Below are 20,514 nucleotides of genomic sequence, written 5' to 3' on the forward strand. Positions count from 1 at the left end.
TGCATTAAGCACTTTTACAGCAATAAGCAGTCCATGGATCTAATTGCTACAGCAAGACGCCAGACAGAAGTTTAGAAGAATTAAAAGATTAAAAGTGCAGTGGCTGAGTGAAAAAGTAGAGATACTCACTGCCAAATACAGCATGGTATACATGGAGAAGGAGGCATGGCCAGAGAAGAAGGATTTCCTGGAAGAAAACAAAAATTAAAATAAAAAAAAATAAAGTGTGACTTTATTTGATGGAAACCGTTTGAGTTGATTCCTTTTAAATGTGGTGTATAGAGCTCATTATTTAAGCTCTCTTAAAATGGTGGAATCTTTTTTGCTATTCACTTAAAATATGATATTGCTAGATATAGCATAAAAAATACAATTTTTCTTCCTTTAACAAATCATCAAGATTGTGTATATAATTATTTGCTGCAATTTCATGATAGACAGTCATGGCATGTACGACTGCATCAGATCCCACCTTGCTTCCTGTACCCGGCTCTCTTCTCCTTTGCAGAAGTAGTCAGTGATGTACCCATCGGAGCAGTTAATACGAGAGAAATCCGGCTCGCACACAGCAAGGAAGTGAGGACGCATGCGACCCACAGACACTTTGGCAATGTCGGTGAAGGACTGGCTGACAGCACAGCCGAAGATGAAGACCCCCACTTGCTTGTAGAGGGTGGAAACATAGGGGTTACTGATGAAGGACTTGGATCCCTCATTCAGGTAGTGAATCCTGTAGCACTCCCCAATGATGATCTACAAAGAGAGGTTTGCAAAGGGCTACAGCTGAAGACACTTCTGTTCTGATTAACACTCTCAAATGCTTTTAAAGGCGGCATTCATGGAGGTTTATGTAGATGAAAACAATGGAAGCTCGCGCATTGAGAAACATGCAAACAAAGACATATGACAATGGCCTGCCCTGCCCTTATTGAAACTCTTCTATACTACAGTTACATGAAGACAGCAAATGGAAGTTAATAAATGTATGCTTCTTAAAACACAGGGTGCTTTGTGTCAGAGATTAGCTGGTAGTTTGGAGAACATAAAAATATCAAATTTAAAATTATATCTGAGAGAAGAAACCAGTTTAGGACTGATACCAGAACTAGAGGATAAAGGGTATATATTGCTGGGTATATATCCGAGAGATACTGCCAGTCATAAAAGGCAGTAAAGGTTCATTGAATGCTTTCAAATACACAATGAGCCACTCGACATGTATAATCATAAATCACTACTGGCTTTTAAATGAGACACTAAACAGTGGGCATCTCAATGTACAGAACAGGAGAGAGAGATAAATAGGAAAGTTTAACTGAATATCTGCTGTAGGAGTGAAAAATCTAACTATTACTAATTCAAGAAGTCAAAATATCAGTTTTCATAATTGGCTAATGTGATGTAGCCCAAGCAAGATTTGCTACAGCACGAACACTGAGCAACACTGTTTAAGAAAAAGACACAAATAAGACCCTTAACCAATCCTAGCCCTGTTCTGAACAACTACTGTAAGTGCCAATCAGAGATATCATTTGGAATATCACCTGAGGGACAGACAAACCCTAACAAAGCAGTACTGTACTCTAGGACCTTAGAACCCTTTCTGCAGGTTTTCCTGCTTTTACTTCCAATGAAAAAGATTCCTAGAATTGAGCATACTGCACTCCAAAGTTGGCAAAATTGGATTTTTAATCCTGTCTCATGTCATTTTGTTCAGCTCTCTAAATCTGTGTGGCCACCATTAGACTGGTACAGGTAAGTGGTGCCACTCACTGGCAGAGAGACAGCTGTGCATTAACAAAACCTCATATAGAAAGAGTAGCAAGGGACTGCGATAACACAGCACAAGGCCGACTTTTAATCTACTGCAGCTGTTCCCAGAGCTTGCTTGTGAGCCTCAAGAGTAAGAGCTCTGAGCAGAACAAAACAAGCTCCCTGAATTCCTGTTTTTAATAAAAGGAGCACCGAGTAGACAGTTTTCCCCAAATGAGCAGCAGGAGGCTGCATCAGAACTCATTTTTGTTTTTTATGGAACTGCAATACGGGATTTCATTTTTTGTCACTTCCACCCTTTTTAAACCGAGGCAGCACGGGAAAAAAGATATAAATTGAATTTGGAGATATGATTGTTTTAATTTGCTTGAAACCCATACTAATGACAGATTATTCACCATAGAAACCTTGTGGGCCTACAGGGTCGCATATGGATGGCTGGAATCGGTGGGAGATTTTACTTTATCTAACTACTACTGATCGGTTTTGTTGAAAAGTAAAACAGCAGCTCTATCGTGTACCTTTCTGAGTGAGGACTAGAAGTTAAAGAACATTATTTATAATAAAGTGAATATAGGACTTTTAGTGTTCAGGCACACACTTCTTTAAAGCATTTGGTCAGAAGTGTCTTTACATTTATGCAGATTCCATAAAAACCCTGCAAGGCTTTTACTCAATCACCAGCCCACAGCTTAACACCACTAAATAGCCAAGGTGACATTTTTCTTGGCCAATCCATATGAAACCCAAAACATTTGATAAGTATATCCAAGTATATGTTCTTGCTTTTAATTTATACGGTTTGTTTCATGTCCATCAAACAAGTACTATCCAAGTTACATCCAATACATTGACCATAATTATACAGCCTTTCTAGCTCCCTTGCCATGAAACCCATAAAACCACAGTCCTGTATCACAAAATTTAGAACCAAACAATTCCCACATAAGATAACTTCTCCACAACAAATGTATAATGCCATTCTAAAATCTATGGGTTTCCACTATTTAAACATTATAAAAAATATTGTGATTTCCAAACCTGAAAGTACTCAATTTCAAAGGACTGCCTAGGATAACAAATTCTGCACAGATTTCCCTGCATATTATATTTTTAATAAAAAGATACATTTGGAAAACAAATATCACAAATCAGTTTTAGAGTTTATAAATTGCAGGGTCTTGTACTACATCTGTCAATACAAGGCTGTTTAAAATTAGCTTGATGTATCCATCACTTGGGTTAAACATATATGAGGCTTTGCAGATCAAAAAGGTTACAACAAAAGTGTTGTTTTTTTTAATTTAAATAATCAGCTAGCTTTGTCAAAAATCCAACAAAAGTATGAATATTACCTTTTATAAAGCAGTGGATCTACACATGCGCAAAGCTACTAGTCATTTGTGGGTGTGCTAAATGGCAGAGGAGGTATGTTGCGAGTACTTCATATGTTCCACAAAAGGAAACAGGAAAGGAATTCATTAGCGGATGCATGGAGGTCAAGCACACACAACACCAAACACAAAACAAATGAAAAGCCAAAAGCACAAGCAAAGCTTGTCCCCCCCACCCTGAAAACTAGAAAACACTTAAGGTCACTTTTTCATTAACTTTTTTTTTTTAATGAAGTTGAAATATTGTTAATTTTGTTTTCTGCAGAATGTAAAATTTGTATGCTGGCTTTTACCTGCTCTGCTTTCTCAAGAAACATTTCTAAAAACTGACTTAGAATTCTGGGCTGTGCTTTATTGCTGCATTTGACGTTAAGATTTCTCTTGAGTCCATGGAGAGGACTTTCCAGTAGAGCATACAGGATGGGCAATGCCATTTCTGTTTTACCCACTTTTGTCTTTGAAACAACATATCACATTTAAAAAAAAAATCTGAAATTGGTGCTCCTGAGCATTGTTGCTCAATTTACTTTAAATTGGAATTGTTTTGCGCATTCCCTTGTGCGGAAAAGACAAAGGATAGTGCAGATTTTGAAACAAAAAGCTGTGAAATACATTGAGAAAAAGACTTACAGAAAGGATGGCAATAAGAATGCCGGCGGCACAAAGCACAGCATCACTTATGGTGTCTCCGTTTTTGTACGGGTACTTGATAGACTCGTCGTCGCAGTAAAACCCTCGGTGGTATGGCGTGATAGTGCTAGTTTCAATAATCAGGAAGGGCAGGCCAGCTAGCAAGACAAGTGGAAGAGGAGACACAAGAACAAAGTTCCATCAGTAACAAGGACAAAACACAGGACCACAGAAAAAACAGCACAACCATCAGGAGCAACTGGGACAAGAATGTTTTGTGCACCCCCACCTCCTCAATGTCTTCTAATCTGCCAGACATTTTTCTTTTGGAAGCTGCTAAATTTGCTCAAATGTGATACTTAAGACATTCAGGAAAACAGGAATCGCCAATTTATTGTTAATCTAACAATGCCTTTGACTTTTAAGTCAAAAGGCTATTCCATGTTGTTTCCATAACAGGCGAAACATCCGTGCCCATTTGTCCAAATTAGCTGCACTGTTGAAAACTTACAGAAGCGACTGGCAGAATCATGCCCGCTGCCAGCAGCATTGGAGAAGGTATGGTGCTTCTCTTAAAGCTGTACTTGATGCTGTCATCATCACAGAAGAAGCCCCTCTGGAAGGGCTGGACGCCCGCCTTGTTCAGCACTATCGATGGCAGCATGACTGTGCAAACAGACAACACCACATCAGCTGAGGGAATGATTCATCCCAGACCACCTCGGAATCAGTCGATACCTACCTCAGAGGTAAGAGCCATTTAAGTCCTTTCTTGTTGCTAGAGGAATTATTTCACAGCTCACTCAGCAAAAACAACACATATCTATCTTTTGTGAGAGGTGTAACATGTTGATGGAATCAAAGTAGAAAAAAAAATGCATTAAATTGCATTTAAGATGCAAGACTGTTAACAATATCCTCCCTGAAAAGAAATATCCTCCATTACAGTCCTACTAGTTGAAACCTAAACCAAAAGCATTCCACTATAACCTCTTGCTCTTGTTTTTAATCAGAACATCACAGAGTTTCATTTAATACACATTAAGAACAGGACAAAGCAGTGAACTGTGAGGTATTCCACTGCATGCAAAAAAAAAAAGCTTCATGACCGCTGTTCTGGCAATGAAAAATTAAGACAGAGAGCACCGGGACAGCAAGAGGGCACTGCAGGGTTGCAGGGTTTTAATCATGTCCCATGTTCTACACCTAGCCCCAGCTCAGTCTAACATTGGAATACAATCAAAGCTTACAATCACCGCCTTGATAAAAGCCACACCTCCATAATCTGTCTACATATATACAGTCTTCCCAGGAACAATCTCACCAACAGCAGACACTGGAACCCAAATAAAATCATCTTTCAATGTGGCAAAAAGTCATCAAGGTGTGTTTCTGCAGAAAATGTATGCAATTCAATTTTTTTTTTAATTACTGTACTGTATACTCTACACACATTGTATGAATACAGTATGTTTGAAACAATACACAGTACTGGAAATAATTTTGGAAAGTGGGTCAATAGCATAAATAACACATTCTTAACAAACAGGTTTTGTGTAAAACCAAAATGTTAACTAATACAGTACTATACTGGCGTGCTACAATGCCACCTGTTACAGTGCGGAAGAAGGACCCTAAGCAGAATCCTCTGAACTCAAAGGTACCAGCAGGACTTTATCCAAAAACATGGGTCAGGAGGTCAGGCCAGGGTCAAAAACCACTAAATCCACAATAACCAAGTCAAGATCCAGAAGAAGTCAGAGACAAAACCAGGGGGTCAGAACCAAAAACCTAGAAATCTTGTTAAACAGGGAACAATATAGCTCTAGCTAGGTAAAAACCCAATACTGAGCAAGGAGTGGTGTGTCAGGTTGGTTTAAGTAGGCCGGTGGAGGAAGGTGTGTCTGATTAGTTAATTGGAAACTGCACTGGAATGTGAAGAAGTTGATTAAGGGCAGTAAGTTCTCCGGGGACATGACGTTACAGCCACCGGTAGACAGCAACAGTTCCACACTGCTTCAAGGCCTACAAAACTGATATCACTGTAGAATTTTAAACATGGGGGACGAGAAGTACAACTCACATGACAAGAGCAGGGATATCAAAGCTTTAGCTGCTAAACCCTACTCTATTGTACAGTCTGCCACCAATCTAAATATTTTCAAGAAATGTAAGATGAACACACACAAAATGGTCCATGGGTCCAGATACATGTCAATGGGCATGTAGCTGCTCCGAAACCTTTGCTTCAGCCTTTTTGTTTTTGTTCCTCTCTTCAGCAATGGCTTTAGTGCAGCTACACTGCAATTCAGACTGTTATGTAAATTCAATTTAATTAATTTTTATATAGCGCCTTTCACAACAAGGTTGCCCCAAGGCACTTAACAAAGCTGCGTGAAAATACATAACATTACAATACAGAAAGAGAAAAAGAAAACCCAGAAGACAACAGAGAGGAATCAAAAACTCCTCTGTAAGGAGAAAAAAAAACTCTAATGGGTCCAAGGTCAACTGGCTGCCCAACCCCTCTGGGCATGCTAACATTATACAATTCTAAAAAAGTACTTAATGTGTTATGTGCTGTCTGAAGAAGAATCAGGTAATGTACATGCAAATATGTTATTCTTAAATTCTCTACTGGTTCACTACCTGTCACATAGAAGCAATTGTGGAGAGGGTTTTCTTTCTTTGATCTTTCAGTTGTTGGTAGTACCAGTTTCACTGAATGAAGCTCTCACTCACTACCTTTAATAATTAAATACAATGTAATAGTCCTTGCACTGCCTGCTGCACCATTAAAATTCCATTATTTTGTCCATGAGGTTGTCAACATGGGCCCTGTTTACATACGAGAGGTCATATTTCAATCAAGGCACTGAAAAGGATCTTTGATGTATATCTATACATGTTAATAAGTACTTTCAGATGTGGGAATATTAATTTTCACAGCAATTATAAGAAAATATTTCATATTTATTATGTGAATTATCATCTACAAGTGCCCAGTCTACAAACCATTTTAAAAGTTGTATATTAAATGCCAAAGAAAAAAAAGAATAAAGCATTTTTAAATGCAAGTCTAACAAAATGGCAGATAATTTAACAAAATGGAAATACTTGGGCAATACTGTACATTCTAGAATTTCTAAAATACACCCATTCTAGATTTATTTTCATTACTAAACCAAAGCATAGAAAAACATTATATTTGCCAAAAATGTTATCCTTCAGATACAACTAATAAATAAAAATGCTACTCTGGCTCACACAGCAGTTGAATTCCACCGTACCTCTAACGAGTGATGTTAATTAACCTAAATGCTCGTTTTGGAAAGAGCAAAAACCAGGAGCAGGCTAGACAATCTCTGTGTCAACAAACAAATATTTGTGCTCAGACGTCACTGCAACATGCCACCCCTCAGCTATGTTTTGTGGCTATTTGTTGCAGTTTTTCAATTTCTATCCATTAAGGATTTTTTGTCTCCAAACACTGAAATTGCAATATGAGGGGAGATGGAGAAAGACAGTGAAAACTGTTTTCTCTTTTCCCCTATTTATAGTGTATAACACTTGCAGGGCTCAAATATTTTGAGTAATTATTTCTCAAGAGGTGCCAGAATGCTGTGGTGACCATAAATCAGGAAACATTAAACTCTTATTTAGTTGTGGGCTTCAGGAAAGTACATACTTGGAAAAATAAATTAACAACACTCCAAAACAGGTTCCTTTGGTGTCACCAAAGACTGATGATAAAATTTTCCCCCAATTCGATAACTTCTACTCTAGGACACGCTGCTGTTCCAGTGTGAGAGCTTGAGATTATTACAGTGCATTTTTGTGGCTGAAATGTCTTCTGAATACACACAAAAACAGTACATATCACTTTATACAAAGTCCAAAAGAAAAGTGTATGAGGGCATTTTTGTAAAACAAATATAAAAATGTAAACTAATACTGAACATCCTGTAAGATATACAGCAGCTGTCACCAATGTTCAATCTTTATATTTTTTAAAAAAAATCAAAGCAATGCAAACATGAGGTCTATACTGTGGTCACTTCTTTGAAACTCTATACCTTCAGTAGTGAGTGCTTATTAAGACTAAGAAAAACAAAGGCAGGTTTTCATAAGCCACCCAACACATTGGTAAAAATCATCGTTTCAAGGGGCTGCTGTTTCACATGTGGATTGTAATAGAGCCAACCCAAGCCTCTGCCACGGGATCTTAGATCCCAGCTTCACCTGCATAGTAAAATAAACAGGCCTGACACTGAAGAGGCCTAGACAGACTGAATGAGGGGCTGAAGGTGCAAAAATGAGTGCAGAGAGAGATTTCTGCATTTCAAATGCTCTTTAGAAAGAGTTGAACTTTGAGATTAAAGGTGAAGAAATGCATAGGTGAAAATTTCTTCCTTTACAATTCAGTATTTCTCTTACATGTTGTCTTTCACTTTGATTAGTGAAAATACAGAACACTGAAAGAGCACAATAAAAAACACACTTCATGTTCAGTTCACAATGAACAGCATAGAAAAACAAGACCACCCTCATTACCTAAACTACTGGCTAGTGTGTGACGTTTCACAGAAAATTGTACATTATGCAAATGTATTTAGTAAGACATTACTCTATATGTGATGACCCTTTTTAAAAGCAAACAGACATGTGCACCAGTCACACTTAACAAGCATACCACATTTTTCCATAATGGAACTGACTGCCAAAACTGGGGTTTCTGTCTAGTTCCAACCAATCTTAGACAAGTAAATAAAATATCAGATTTTGGGACTTCACGTCACATCACAGCTTTTAATTTAACTGACTGACATATATACATGTATGTTTTTAACTTTAAACATTTGCTCATGAAAAGAGCAAAACAGCCTGGTAATGCACAATGTGCAGTGTTATGTCAAATCCCTCTCTTTTGTTATGCTAAAAATGACTATTAAAAGAAGTCTTATTGTGTTGATGGCAGTAGCACACTCTAACACTGTAGGCCTTGTGATTTGATTCTGTAATTGAAACACAATCTCTCTAGGATTGCTTTGCAATGGATGGGTTTGGTACTTCCTCAAGTATTTAGATAAACATGAAATTAGCTCTGTTTTTTAAAATAATTTCAAGAGTAACAGCTGGTTAACATTTCCTTTCTTCCTTCATACTCTGCAATATACATATGTCTATAGCCACAAGTCTCACCTAGAACAGAAGGCGGCCACCTGCAAAAATAAAGACTACTAGACAGGATTTTGTAACAAAATCTAAACCAGGAAACCATGGAAATTTATAGGAAGAGCTGTAAAACTGTCTGACCTGTTGCAGGCTTTGAGTGCCATGTACCTTTTCATAAAATGGGTGTAACATGAAGACTGCAGGCTGATCCTAACTGAGGTAAGACATGACATTTTAATACCAACCATGCAGTCACTTTTGTTATTGACAGGTCTTAGGCTCAGAGTTGATTCCTCATTTGCAAACACATTCAAGCAATGCCCCGCATTTCAAAGCAAAAACTGATGCACTAAGAGGTAAAGCAAAAGAACTGCAAAAACACTATTCATTTTGGACCTCTTTTTTAGCTGTAAAAAGATGGAAAAGCCTGCTTATTGGATAAGCCAATAAAAGGGGTTTGTACATTTCTTTGCCAGATCTGCAACCTGTCTAGCTTTTAGTAGAGAAAAAAAAAATCTTTAAAAACTAAAAAGATTCACAGAGGTGGCCACTCTGAGAAGCTAGATAGTAAACACAGACTTGTTCACCTAACAGTCCCTGGGCATCTGCATTTAAGATATTTAGATGACAAGAGACAAATATATGCCGACAGATTATGATGCAAATTAGAGATCTGAAAGAAGCCTTGGTTTAATGAATTTTTGAGATGCAATGCTGGATTCCAACCTTCAGAATCTTCTTTTTTTCCCTTGTTTTTTTTTAAAACCACATTGTAAGGAGCTAAATGAATTAATGATGGCCTGAGAATGAGGCTCTAGTGGTGAAGAGTGACAGAATAAGCAACAATGCCAGTGGCTCACAGTGGATGTGAGCTCTTTAAGATTGAAATAAAGGCCAACTCCTACTTCCATAACGAGACCTCTCACAACAATGGGGAGCACAGCTGCTGAACAAAGAGTGAAAAGACTGTTAAAGTTGAGCCCGACAATCTTGGGGAATGGACTGCCTTCTTTACTGCATTGTAGCTCCCTTTCTACAAAAGCCCCAGTGTGTTTCTCCCCACTCCCCAGTGCACAGACGCTACAATGCCAGGGAACATTGTTCTATCTTCTATGGCATTGCCATGAGAGCAGGCTGGTATGTTGAGATTTTTTCTCCTTCCAAAGAGAAAACAACAAGTTTCTTTGTGTAATTTACAGAAACAAAACCACTCACTCACACAAAAATGTACAAACCACAAATGTAAATGGATTGGGAAAACCAAGTAGAGGAATGGGAACAGAGGTTGGGGTGAGGCCAGCTAGGCATATAAGTAAGCATGCATTCAAAAGTATGAAGATGGGGGAGAACAAAGCAAAAGAGTTTCCATGCAAACTCTTTGATACTTATATTTAATTTTCTTAGTGATGAAAAGCTAGGCCACTTTTATTGCCATTCTGACTTGACATTATGTCAAAAAACAATTGCCTGACCTTATAAACAGACATCGGCAAAAATGATAAAACACAGTCCTTACCGTTATGGTTTAATCCAGATAAATGGTTTTGTGAATTTAAAATTCCTGTTTATCCACCCCATCCCAGCCCCAGAGCTTTCAGACTGTTAATCAAATCAATTAATCCTCTCACACCTACTTTCACAAGTACATGAGCACCTCTAAAGTAAACAGCAACACCTCTATTATATTTAGGTCAAAATAAATACTGCAAACAAGATTGCTGTTCCAAGTCTTTAAACTGGGACAAGCTCAAACCTCAGCTCTCTCAAGGGTACTGGGTTAACTTTGCATAAGCACGTTCATCTGCCTGTGGTGCTTTCAAAGCAAGCCGCTCAATTAAATTATAAAGAAAAATAACTGACCACTGTTTGCTGTGGATAAATTAATGCCAAATAAGTGCAGTGAAACCACTTTTACCATGTGGTGTACTTATTTATACCATAACAACTAAATATTTTCTCTATTTGCTTATCAGATATTGCAACACAATGTACACTTTGCTTTGACCAAAAAGGAACCATGCTATTCCTGGCCAGTGAAACAAGCAGATAAAAACTGATTTACAGACTAAATATAGGGAGAGACTACACACATAATGGGAACAAACAGTGTTTATCGTACAAAGCCTTTTAGGCAGAGATTGATCCATGTTACGTAACAATAACCAGGGTATCCACAGTTCTGCAGTTCATAAGTAAACTGAAATCAATAACACTTTCAGAGCAGCATTCTGCTCTTGTACACAAGATGAGTTTCAAAACAGATTTGTTTTGGTGCATTCTACTTGTTCAGTTGCTTCTTGCTTATCAGTTCACAAATCTTGAGTAAACCCATAGTTGGTTCCAGCAGCTGCACTGAGTATCTTTGTACCACTCTTCTAAAGCAGCAACTCTTTTCAATCCTGAAATACTTGGGTGATGATGAATTGATGATAAATTAGGTCACAATATTTTGCAAGTAATTTTGCTTTACACAGATGGCACATATTACAGTAAAAAGCCAAGGAATTAATGTTCTGTCAACATTTTTGCTTGGTTATAACTATTAAAAGTCTCACTTATTAATTCCTACCTTATCTAAGGCTATTGATTGTTACCAACTTGTTTCTACTGACTGTTGATGTTGTGGATTAAAATCATAATCTTGCACTGAAGGCCTGGCGTCCTTATTAAAATGGGCAGGCACTTGCTTTTTGTGCGTGTGCTAGGTTGTGTGAGTGTGGGTTATGCGAGGAAGGAGCTGGGATATTTTCTCTTTTAAACCAATCAAAGGATATCCTCTTTTGCCTTTGATTTTCTCTTCTCGCTTTTAGAAAAAAAGTATGATATGAAGCAAAACATGCCACAGCAGAAAAACAACATTCTGGAGTTTGGCTGTCAGTCCATTAACCCACAGAGCCTGCTCACCTCCAGCCTGACCACACAATGACAGATTAATCGGGTCAGGGATCACGCACTGACCTCCCAGGACCCTTGCAGAACTGTGTGTGTGGGGGACGCTTGGGTGGGGGGCGGGGTGTTTAAAATTTTGCAACCATGGCCAGATGTGGAGGGTCACCAGCGAGAGAGGTGTGCCCGGCCCTGAGAACCTGCCGCTTCTTTCGAGTGTGAAAAACCTGCAACTGTCAATTCACTCATTAAATCACAGCAATACCTCCCCAACACAGGGAGCAGAGAGTCCCAGAACTTATGTTCTTGAAAGTTAAACAGAGGTACTGAAGTAACATTAATTTGAAAAATCGTGGGCAAACTAAATAAATATCAGAATATGCAGTTAATAACTGCTTACTTAAATCTATCACAGACCATTAGCTTGACTAAACAATGTGCAACTGGGTCTTATTATAAAATATTTTTTTAGAGGGTGAATGTTTGACCCCGTTTAATTAATTTTTTGGGACCCCACAACTTTGGACCCCCAAGTGACTTTTTTCTTTATGACTTTTAACTGGCTCCAGGAATACAGGGGAAAAGCTATCCCCATCCTCATCTTGCTTTGAGATGCTCCATGCCAGACTTCATAAATCTCCACTCTTCCAGTCAATCACCGCAGCATTTGCCGTTGCCCTCTGACATACACATACAACAGTTTTTTGCCTTTGTCACTTTGTCACCTTGGTTACAAATTGTACTCAGGGTAAAAGTCAGATTCCAGGCTGACTGAGAGGAACTCTTAAAAAAAGAGGGCTCACTCTTTTTAAAATATGCTTGTGTTATTTACTAACTAGTGTCATATATAAAATGTCAATTCAGACCATTAAATGCTATTACAGGGTTCATCTACAAATGCATTAACCAGCTGGTACAAAGCAGGACTTTGCCAAGAAATGTAATATTAGACACCTATTTGAAAGGGTATCAACCTCAGAGCGGAACTGATATTAGTTGCATGGTATGCTAAACATACATACATTTCCCTTTACAAGGAAAATGCAAAGAGTTATATTTGACTAATTAACAACTCATTTAACTACGTGCAGAAAGAAACTGGAATATATTTTTATGAGACGTATATGAGTCATTAAAATTAATAAATCCACCTGAAAGTAGCAAAAGTAAAAATTTCTGTTTATACATAGTAAAATGTTTGCATGTTAAAACTAAGATTTTGAAACATAAAACTGTATTATATATGTAATAAAAGCAGTAATTCTAATCACTATTGAAACCAGGATGGCTGTTTTTTTCTCCATTAATTACATTTATCATAAGCAATCTCTGCCTTAGATTGGAGGCCAGTGTCCAAGGCAGATAAGCACTAGGAATTCTTCTGCTCAGAATGAGTGGCAGGGTGCCAAGTTCCTGGTGTGTTTGTCAGATTGCTAAACACACCAATACGCTGCAAATTAACAAAGACGGTAGCTATGGGAATTGAAGCAGGGAAGTGTACATTAATTAGTAAATGTTTCTAACTCTATAAAGCAGCTTTTAGAGAAGAGGGAGCTAGTAATTATCATATCACTAGGAGGCCCAACCACAGCCAGAGAAGTGATGTGGGGGACAGGTTTGTGTCTTCTTCACGGGTGGCTGCACAGAAACACTGAAACGCTCAAGACGATGTGTTCACAGTAACAAAGCTCAAAGTGCCTACAATGACACGTGAAATATCATAGGTAAAGTTAATGGCAGCATCTGCATTGAACACAAATTGTACAAAATTCATGCCTAGTGAAACTCAATGGATATTTTTTCACAGTTTACACCTTTTTCAGCACATTGTTGCCATTTCGTTTTTAATTATAATCTCTGGATGAGGGATCTGCACCACATCACAGAACAGTTTTGCAGAAGTAAACAAAACAAAGCAGTTCAATAGTTCTCCAAGAGTGGAAATTAAATTAAATGTTTTAAAATCCTGTAGTTTTCTACAATAATCAATGATTTACAACATGTAAACAGTGTGAACATTAGAACAGTTACATGTCCATGACAAAAAAGTTAAAATTGCTCTTCAGCACATATTCGAATTTGATAGTAGTTCAGGTGGGTATCTGCAAAGGAACAAGTAATAGGTTTATTCCATGCTGAAATTCCATTCCATTCCATTCTCTTTTTTTTTTTTGCATGGAATAAACCTTTGACTTGTTCTAATTTGATATATTTGAAGAAATCCTTGTTTGTGGACAGTGTTGTTTTACATATGGGGACACAAGTGCCTTTTTGCACGTACAAGTTGCATTGGATTCCTAATTAGCCAGTACTGGAGTGTTAAACTGGGCTGACACTCTCTGATGGGTGCCCTATCATCTGATCCATGTTATAAACATATGTCACATGTCACATTCCACACGTCAGTGAGACAGGCTCCTCAGAAAGATTATCCCTTGGAATCCATGTTGAGATTATGGCAATGAATGGAAAAATGATAAGAGTGGACCCTAACACTGAGACTAATGCTGCTGTGACCCTGGCCTTTCACTTCTGGCCAAAATGTGGGTAGGTGTTAAAGAACTTTATTAAGGGTCTTGGTCTTCCCCTCAGCGGGACAGTGTGCAAGTGACTTGACAGGGCTGGGGCCACTGGCTTCAAAAGACGAGGCTGCGGCTCTATGCTGAAATGTGTAACGGGAATGAAACTGAAAACCAGCATTGAGGAATGACTTTTTGGTGCACAAATGCAAGCCATGCATAGGATACAAACTTTTAAAGATGATCATTGACCAAACTAGACTAAAAGAAAGAAAAAACACACGTGTCTGTGAAAGCAAAAAACAAATGCATACAAAAACCATTATCAGTCTTACTGTGCGTGAAATCCCTCTACTCCATAGCAATTAACCAAAGGTAGTCTTTGCATTTTGTTTGCCCACTAGGAGGCCACAAGTGTTAAAATGATGTTTTCATAGGTAAATAAACCAAGAGCGTTGCAAAATAAATACATATAAACAAAAACAAAATGGTGTTGTCATGTCCTGGTTAATTGCAGGAGCCATACAGAAAAATACCTCACTACCATGCAAGATGTCCACCTCCATGCCAAGATTAATATGAACCACAACCAGCATTAGAGCTCAGAAATGAGCATGTCTACACTGGACATTCTTGGAAAATATAGTGTGTACATAAGCTCCCTCCCAGATGCCTCAGTAAACATTACAGCAATGTGACAAGTAAGTGGTTTTTGGGTTTATAGGAAATGGCAATGCTAAAAAATAAACAAAAATGTATATTAACTGTGAAAATAAGCCTAAAACGGGAACCCTTAAAAATAGGAAAATTGTCAATGCAATTAATTTTTTGTATGATTTTTTTGATGGAGTAGGCAGTTTGCCCATGGTGGAAAATACGTCTTTAGTGTTACGTACTACTGCATTTTGTGGGGAGGCTCCCATGCTAACAAATTCAACTTAGGTCTGTGCACCGTCTGAACTCACCTTACATTCTGCTCTCCCAGAGCTCATATTGTCAGCCAGTCCTGTTCAGATAGCTTTGTCTATGAAGGCTGCTGATGTCAGCAGGCTGCAGGGATATTGCCAATCCCTTCCTTTTTGCTTCTCTCAATACATTAAACAGGATATGGAGCCAGTCCACTCGTGAAAACATGTGCTTACTCAGAGAATTTTTAATAGACATAAATGCAGCTCCTCTCTCTAAAACTCCCCCTCGCCAACAGAAGGATGTGTAAAACAGTTGTAGAGCACATAATTTACATATACTCTTTGTTAACAGTATTTGTTTGCAAAAGTAATATACCGTCAGAAATAATACGACCACAATCTTGACTCATGAGTATAATATGATAAATTTGACAGAAGATTCTGTACCCAACAAGTCCATATTGCAAAGATGCTTGCAGTATGGACTTGTAGGAGGTTAGAGCATTGAACTGAAGCAGTGTGCAGCCTGCAAATGAAGAAGCAGAGATTAGTTTCACAACCCACTGACAAACTCTTGTGCATTTTAAATACTTTTTACCTTTCAGCATGGAATTAACTTCATTTACCTTAATACTTTAGCTAGCACCACAGAGTAAAAGCAAACTAAAGCTCAAAATACACTTTCAACAAGACAAGAAAGCACTGTAAATGGAACACTGTGTGATCCTATGCACATGATTATTGTGATATTGATTTATCTGGGTAGTGTACCAGGTGGTGGTCATAGCTGCTACACTGATATCTTCAGCTGTAATTTCAGTTTAATTTTAAACATACTGGAAGATGTCTTTGTTCAGTCTCCCTAGCTTGATTTCTGTACCCTTCATTTGAACCCTTAACCTCTCTGAAATGCCCGCCCCTGTGTGATACAGCCAAGGCACTTTGAGTGCTGCAACATAATCACTTCCAACTACAGAGCTGCAGTGCAACAGCTTGCCTGGGAATACTGCTTTATTTCACAAACTAGACTTCATAGAAAACAAGGGGTTGATGGGAGAAGAGGGGGCAGTGGGGGCTTTGCAAAGATCTGGAGAAGAGACTGCAAATGCTCCATTTATCACAAATCACAGAATGCCTGGAGTTATAGCAACTCATAAAAAACAGAATCTAAGAAACAGATAATCTGAAGTTTAAGAATAAGACAGATTTTAATGACGATATTACCAGTTGTGATCATACCCTCCACCACCTCAGTCTGCAACTTTGATGGCTTGGCCTTAAATTTATCTGGTCTCCTGAGAATGCAAAATGCAACCTGAATCTTTTGGTATTAAACATTAACTTTTTTATGAGGAACAGAAAATCACCATAAGCATATAAGAAATCCTTTTCATGTGACTGCTCAGAGGAGAAAGGGGGGAGGGAATGCTAATGAGCCCATCAAGGAAAAATATACCACAAAAGCAGCAGATCTTAGAGAAGCTCCTTAAATGCACCAGTGCTATAAGACATTGAAATCCTACTAATTCCACTGATGCAAGATGATAAATAAATAAGCATAAACATACGAGGATAGTTTTACATTTCAAAATGTTCTAAGAAAGATGATATTTTCAATTTAACTGTGTGCATATCATGTTGTACTCCACCGAACTGACTGGATTACTGCTAAAAGATATATGTTAGAGTCACGTCACTTGACCACAGAATTAAAGCATCTGTCATACTGTAATCCAGTACAGACTGTGAAGCCAGTTGATTTCACAGTGAATTAAAAGAGAAAAACAGGAACACAACTGCAGACTGAGGAAAAAAAACATTGTCCTTCTAACTGCAGTTCGGATTTACTAAAAGGTTGTAAACATTTTTTTTTCAAAACAATTCAAATGTTTTGGATGTAAGCTGTTGTGTATTCCTTATTGTTCCTTGGGTGATTTGAATTTTTCATTTCTGCACGTAAAGACTTTGGTTGTATTAAGATTTTGAATGCCACTATTTGTTTCTTTATTTGTAATTAAAAAAGAATTCTGCTCCATGAGTCTTTTAGTGTTCCAATGGTTGCCTTTGCACAAATGTACTGAATAATCTCATACTCCTTATACTAAGTCAAAGGTTTCCTTTCAAAAGCTGCCTGGATAACTTCAAGCAGAACCACTGCTGCCCAGCTATAATAAGTGATAATAGCAAACATGCTATGCAGTTGCCAATCCACCAGTGTCCTTCTAAAGAATTCTCTTTTATTAATTTAAAGGTTTGAGAAGTGAAGTACATGAAGTGGAAACAATACCCAAACACAGCTTCAAATGTACACCATTAGCACATAGAAAGTGCACAAATCTCTCCATTGTTTAATTTTAAGATTTAAGCAAACCAGTATCACTATTTGCCTGTGTTTGGCTTTGTCTCCACAGGATAAGCAGCATATCATCAGTACTAGAGATGTTTGATGATATCACCACCCATTTCTCTCAGCTGTTTTCAGTGTAATCAACGTGATGGAGGGCAGATCATAATGAGGGCTTGGATACGAAGTGCAAAGCACCCTACTCAGTTATCATCCCTGCAGCTAAAGGTTGAAAGGGACCAAGACACACTGGAGTAGACTGCCAAACGAGAGACAGACACAATGTAGATAAGAGGGGAGACATCTGGCTCACGTTTTTTAAGATCTGTGAATGAAACAAAAGTCCCGAAAAATGAATGCTTGGGCAGAGAGCCACTGATGTTCTTTTTTAATGACAGCGGAAGGTTCACAACCTCCAGAGACAGACACTGTTATAGGAGAGTTTGAGGATGGTAAATAGCTCCCAGCAGCTAAACTATAGACACGGGTATCCAATGTGAGAACACAGACAAGCATGCTTCTCATCTGTTTGGAAGCCAATAAATCACCTAGCTTCAAAGTGCCAAGCTCCCCCTTTTCCCAGAAGTCCAGGTAACTTAGGTTTAAAGTAATGGATTTCTGGTTAGTGATGTATTTTAACAAAGTTTTGAATAATGTATAGAGATTAGCATAACTGCACTTAATACTGAACTGACTCCCTGTCATTTAAGTGCACTGTCCACTTTATAACTGGAAGAATTCAATGCAGCACATTAAATGAAACTAAAAATGTGATCTTATTTTAATGAAAATTACACTTTAGTCAGTTTCTGTTTTAGCTGAAAGCTAAAAACTATTTATCTGAAAGATGTGCTAATTTAAATATGACAAAAATGATGTGCAACTCTATATTAACCAAAATATATTATCAGCTTCTGGTTAACTAAAAGAACGGCACTATATTCAATTAACTGATTAAATGTGATAAACTATAATTGCAGTAAAAGTTGTCTTCACAGGCATGGGTGGTTTCTTGTGTAGGCATGATCCTTACTCTGAAATTCCATATTATGTCAACCAGGATATAGAAACACTGCACCATTTCAACAAATATTTTTCCACAAGTAAATAAACAACAAATTCCAGTCTATAAAGCACATTCTCATATGCCAAAGAAGGAAAGTAATATTAAAATAGATTCCTTATCACAATGAATGAAAAGCTTCTCTTCCAAGACCCCTTCATTTATTTTTCAATACATTACAATAAAAAAACAAAGACATATTTATCAATTTTAACAATTTCTCTCTTTTGGGGGGGCTTAAATATTATCAATGGAAATTTCTACATGTTTTCCCCTGTTTATTTTGTAATGCGTATGAGAACTAATTTGTACTGAAGGAAGAATGATCACTACGGACACTGTTTTTCAACAAAGAACGCTAAAAATATTTTTTAGAACTTATATTTTAGTCACACCATCTTGCTTATAAATTATTTTCTAAAAAGAAGGACATCTGAGACACTTCTTAAAAACAGTTAAATCAGTAATATATCCATGATGGGATTTGTTAAGCAGACTGAAAAAGCTCCAGCACTAGAAAGAACAGCTTATATACACATCATACTATACATTGCTACTACATACATTAGATACTATACACTGCCAAAATAACGACATCTAATTTAAAAGTACTACGCAACTAGCGATGATTATGCCTTATGAATATGCCTTATTAAACATGTCTCATGTGCCTGATCCCCTGTGACCTGCAGGTCCCAATTAAGGCTTTATTGTGCAAAACGAAGAGGAAAAACTGCAAAATGGACAGCAGAGTCTTGAACCTGCTCACACAGGGACTGTGATCTTTATTAAGGTGGGAAGCAATCTCTTAAATACTTCCACCATTTCCTTCTTGTGGTAAACTCCCTTGAACCACAGTTTAGCCAGCAACCCTAAAAACTGTTGACTGATCATGTCTGGGGCTGTGAACATGCAGACACACCCAGGCTACTAAAGCAAGAAAAACTTTTGCCGACAAGGGATGTCCTGCCTTTATGTGTGTGGAAACTGTTGATGGGTCCCATTGTCTGAAGCACTGCTAACCTAATTGGGACCATTATAGAGTAAGGGAAATGCAATTACTGGGGTGACCCGTCAAGTGTAGTCATCAAGTGCTGCAGCACAGAAACATGCAAAAACATGGTTTCAAAGGCAATAACAGGCAAATAGTGTATACAACCAAAAGGGTTTAAACATGTGTTGCTTGTGTAAAACGAAATTAAAACTCAATATTTACTACTCTTATTTTATTTGTGACGCCACCGCACTAACCAATAGGAATTTTCTAAAAAAGCTTAACTAATGTATGCCGCTGTAACAAGGGGATTCCAAAACTCGCAGGAATCAAACGTGGACTAGTACATGTGTTACCAACAGAGAAACAGCACAGAAAAGTGCAGCTCAGGACAAAGGTTTTAAGTACAGCAACACCAGCAAAGCCACATGGGACCATTTGCACTTGCAAATGAAAGTCATTCAGGGCCTTCTGACGCCACAAAAGGAGGCATTGTGCCTGTCAGCGAGCCTCTCTCCGCCTCTATAAGCTATTGTTGAGGATACAGAATGACACCCCTGGGATCCAAACAGGACGAGACAGTGGACTGATTGAAAGGATGCTGAGTCAAGTAATGCAAGAAAACAGGCCTTGATTAAAAGGGAGTATGGGCCACTGACTATATTCTGTTTTACCAGTTAGCTTGAAGAAAGAATATGATGATATACAGTAGAACTGAAGGGTTCACTGATTATATTTACTTGTCTTGGAACAATCTGAGATTTATGTGCAGAGTGTGCAAAGATTCATTTATATATAATTCCTTTAATTATTATAATTACTGCATAA

At 37.9% G+C, this 20,514-nt stretch overlaps 1 protein-coding gene across 4 annotated transcripts in view; it reads right to left on the minus strand.

Moving 5' to 3' along the window:
* Nucleotides 1-20,514, minus strand: part of plpp3 (phospholipid phosphatase 3) — a 44,545-nt gene that overhangs the window by 16,174 nt on the left and 7,857 nt on the right. For 2 of the 4 annotated variants that reach the window (XM_088598741.1, XM_088598743.1), the window contains exons 2-4: nt 4,309-4,463; nt 473-753; nt 130-187 (exon numbers count right to left, since the gene is read on the minus strand). In XM_088598741.1, coding sequence (XP_088454867.1) covers nt 130-187; nt 473-753; nt 4,309-4,463 — 494 coding nt within the window. Of the gene's footprint in view, nt 1-129; nt 188-472; nt 754-3,797; nt 3,956-4,308; nt 4,464-20,514 lie in introns of all 4 variants that reach the window. The other 2 variants (XM_088598740.1, XM_088598742.1) reach the window with 1 other exon arrangement.

The sequence above is a fragment of the Lepisosteus platostomus genome, chromosome 11, assembly GCF_059453375.1.
Source record: "Lepisosteus platostomus isolate fLepPlt1 chromosome 11, fLepPlt1.hap1, whole genome shotgun sequence".
Classification (NCBI taxonomy): Eukaryota; Metazoa; Chordata; class Actinopteri; order Semionotiformes; family Lepisosteidae; genus Lepisosteus; species Lepisosteus platostomus.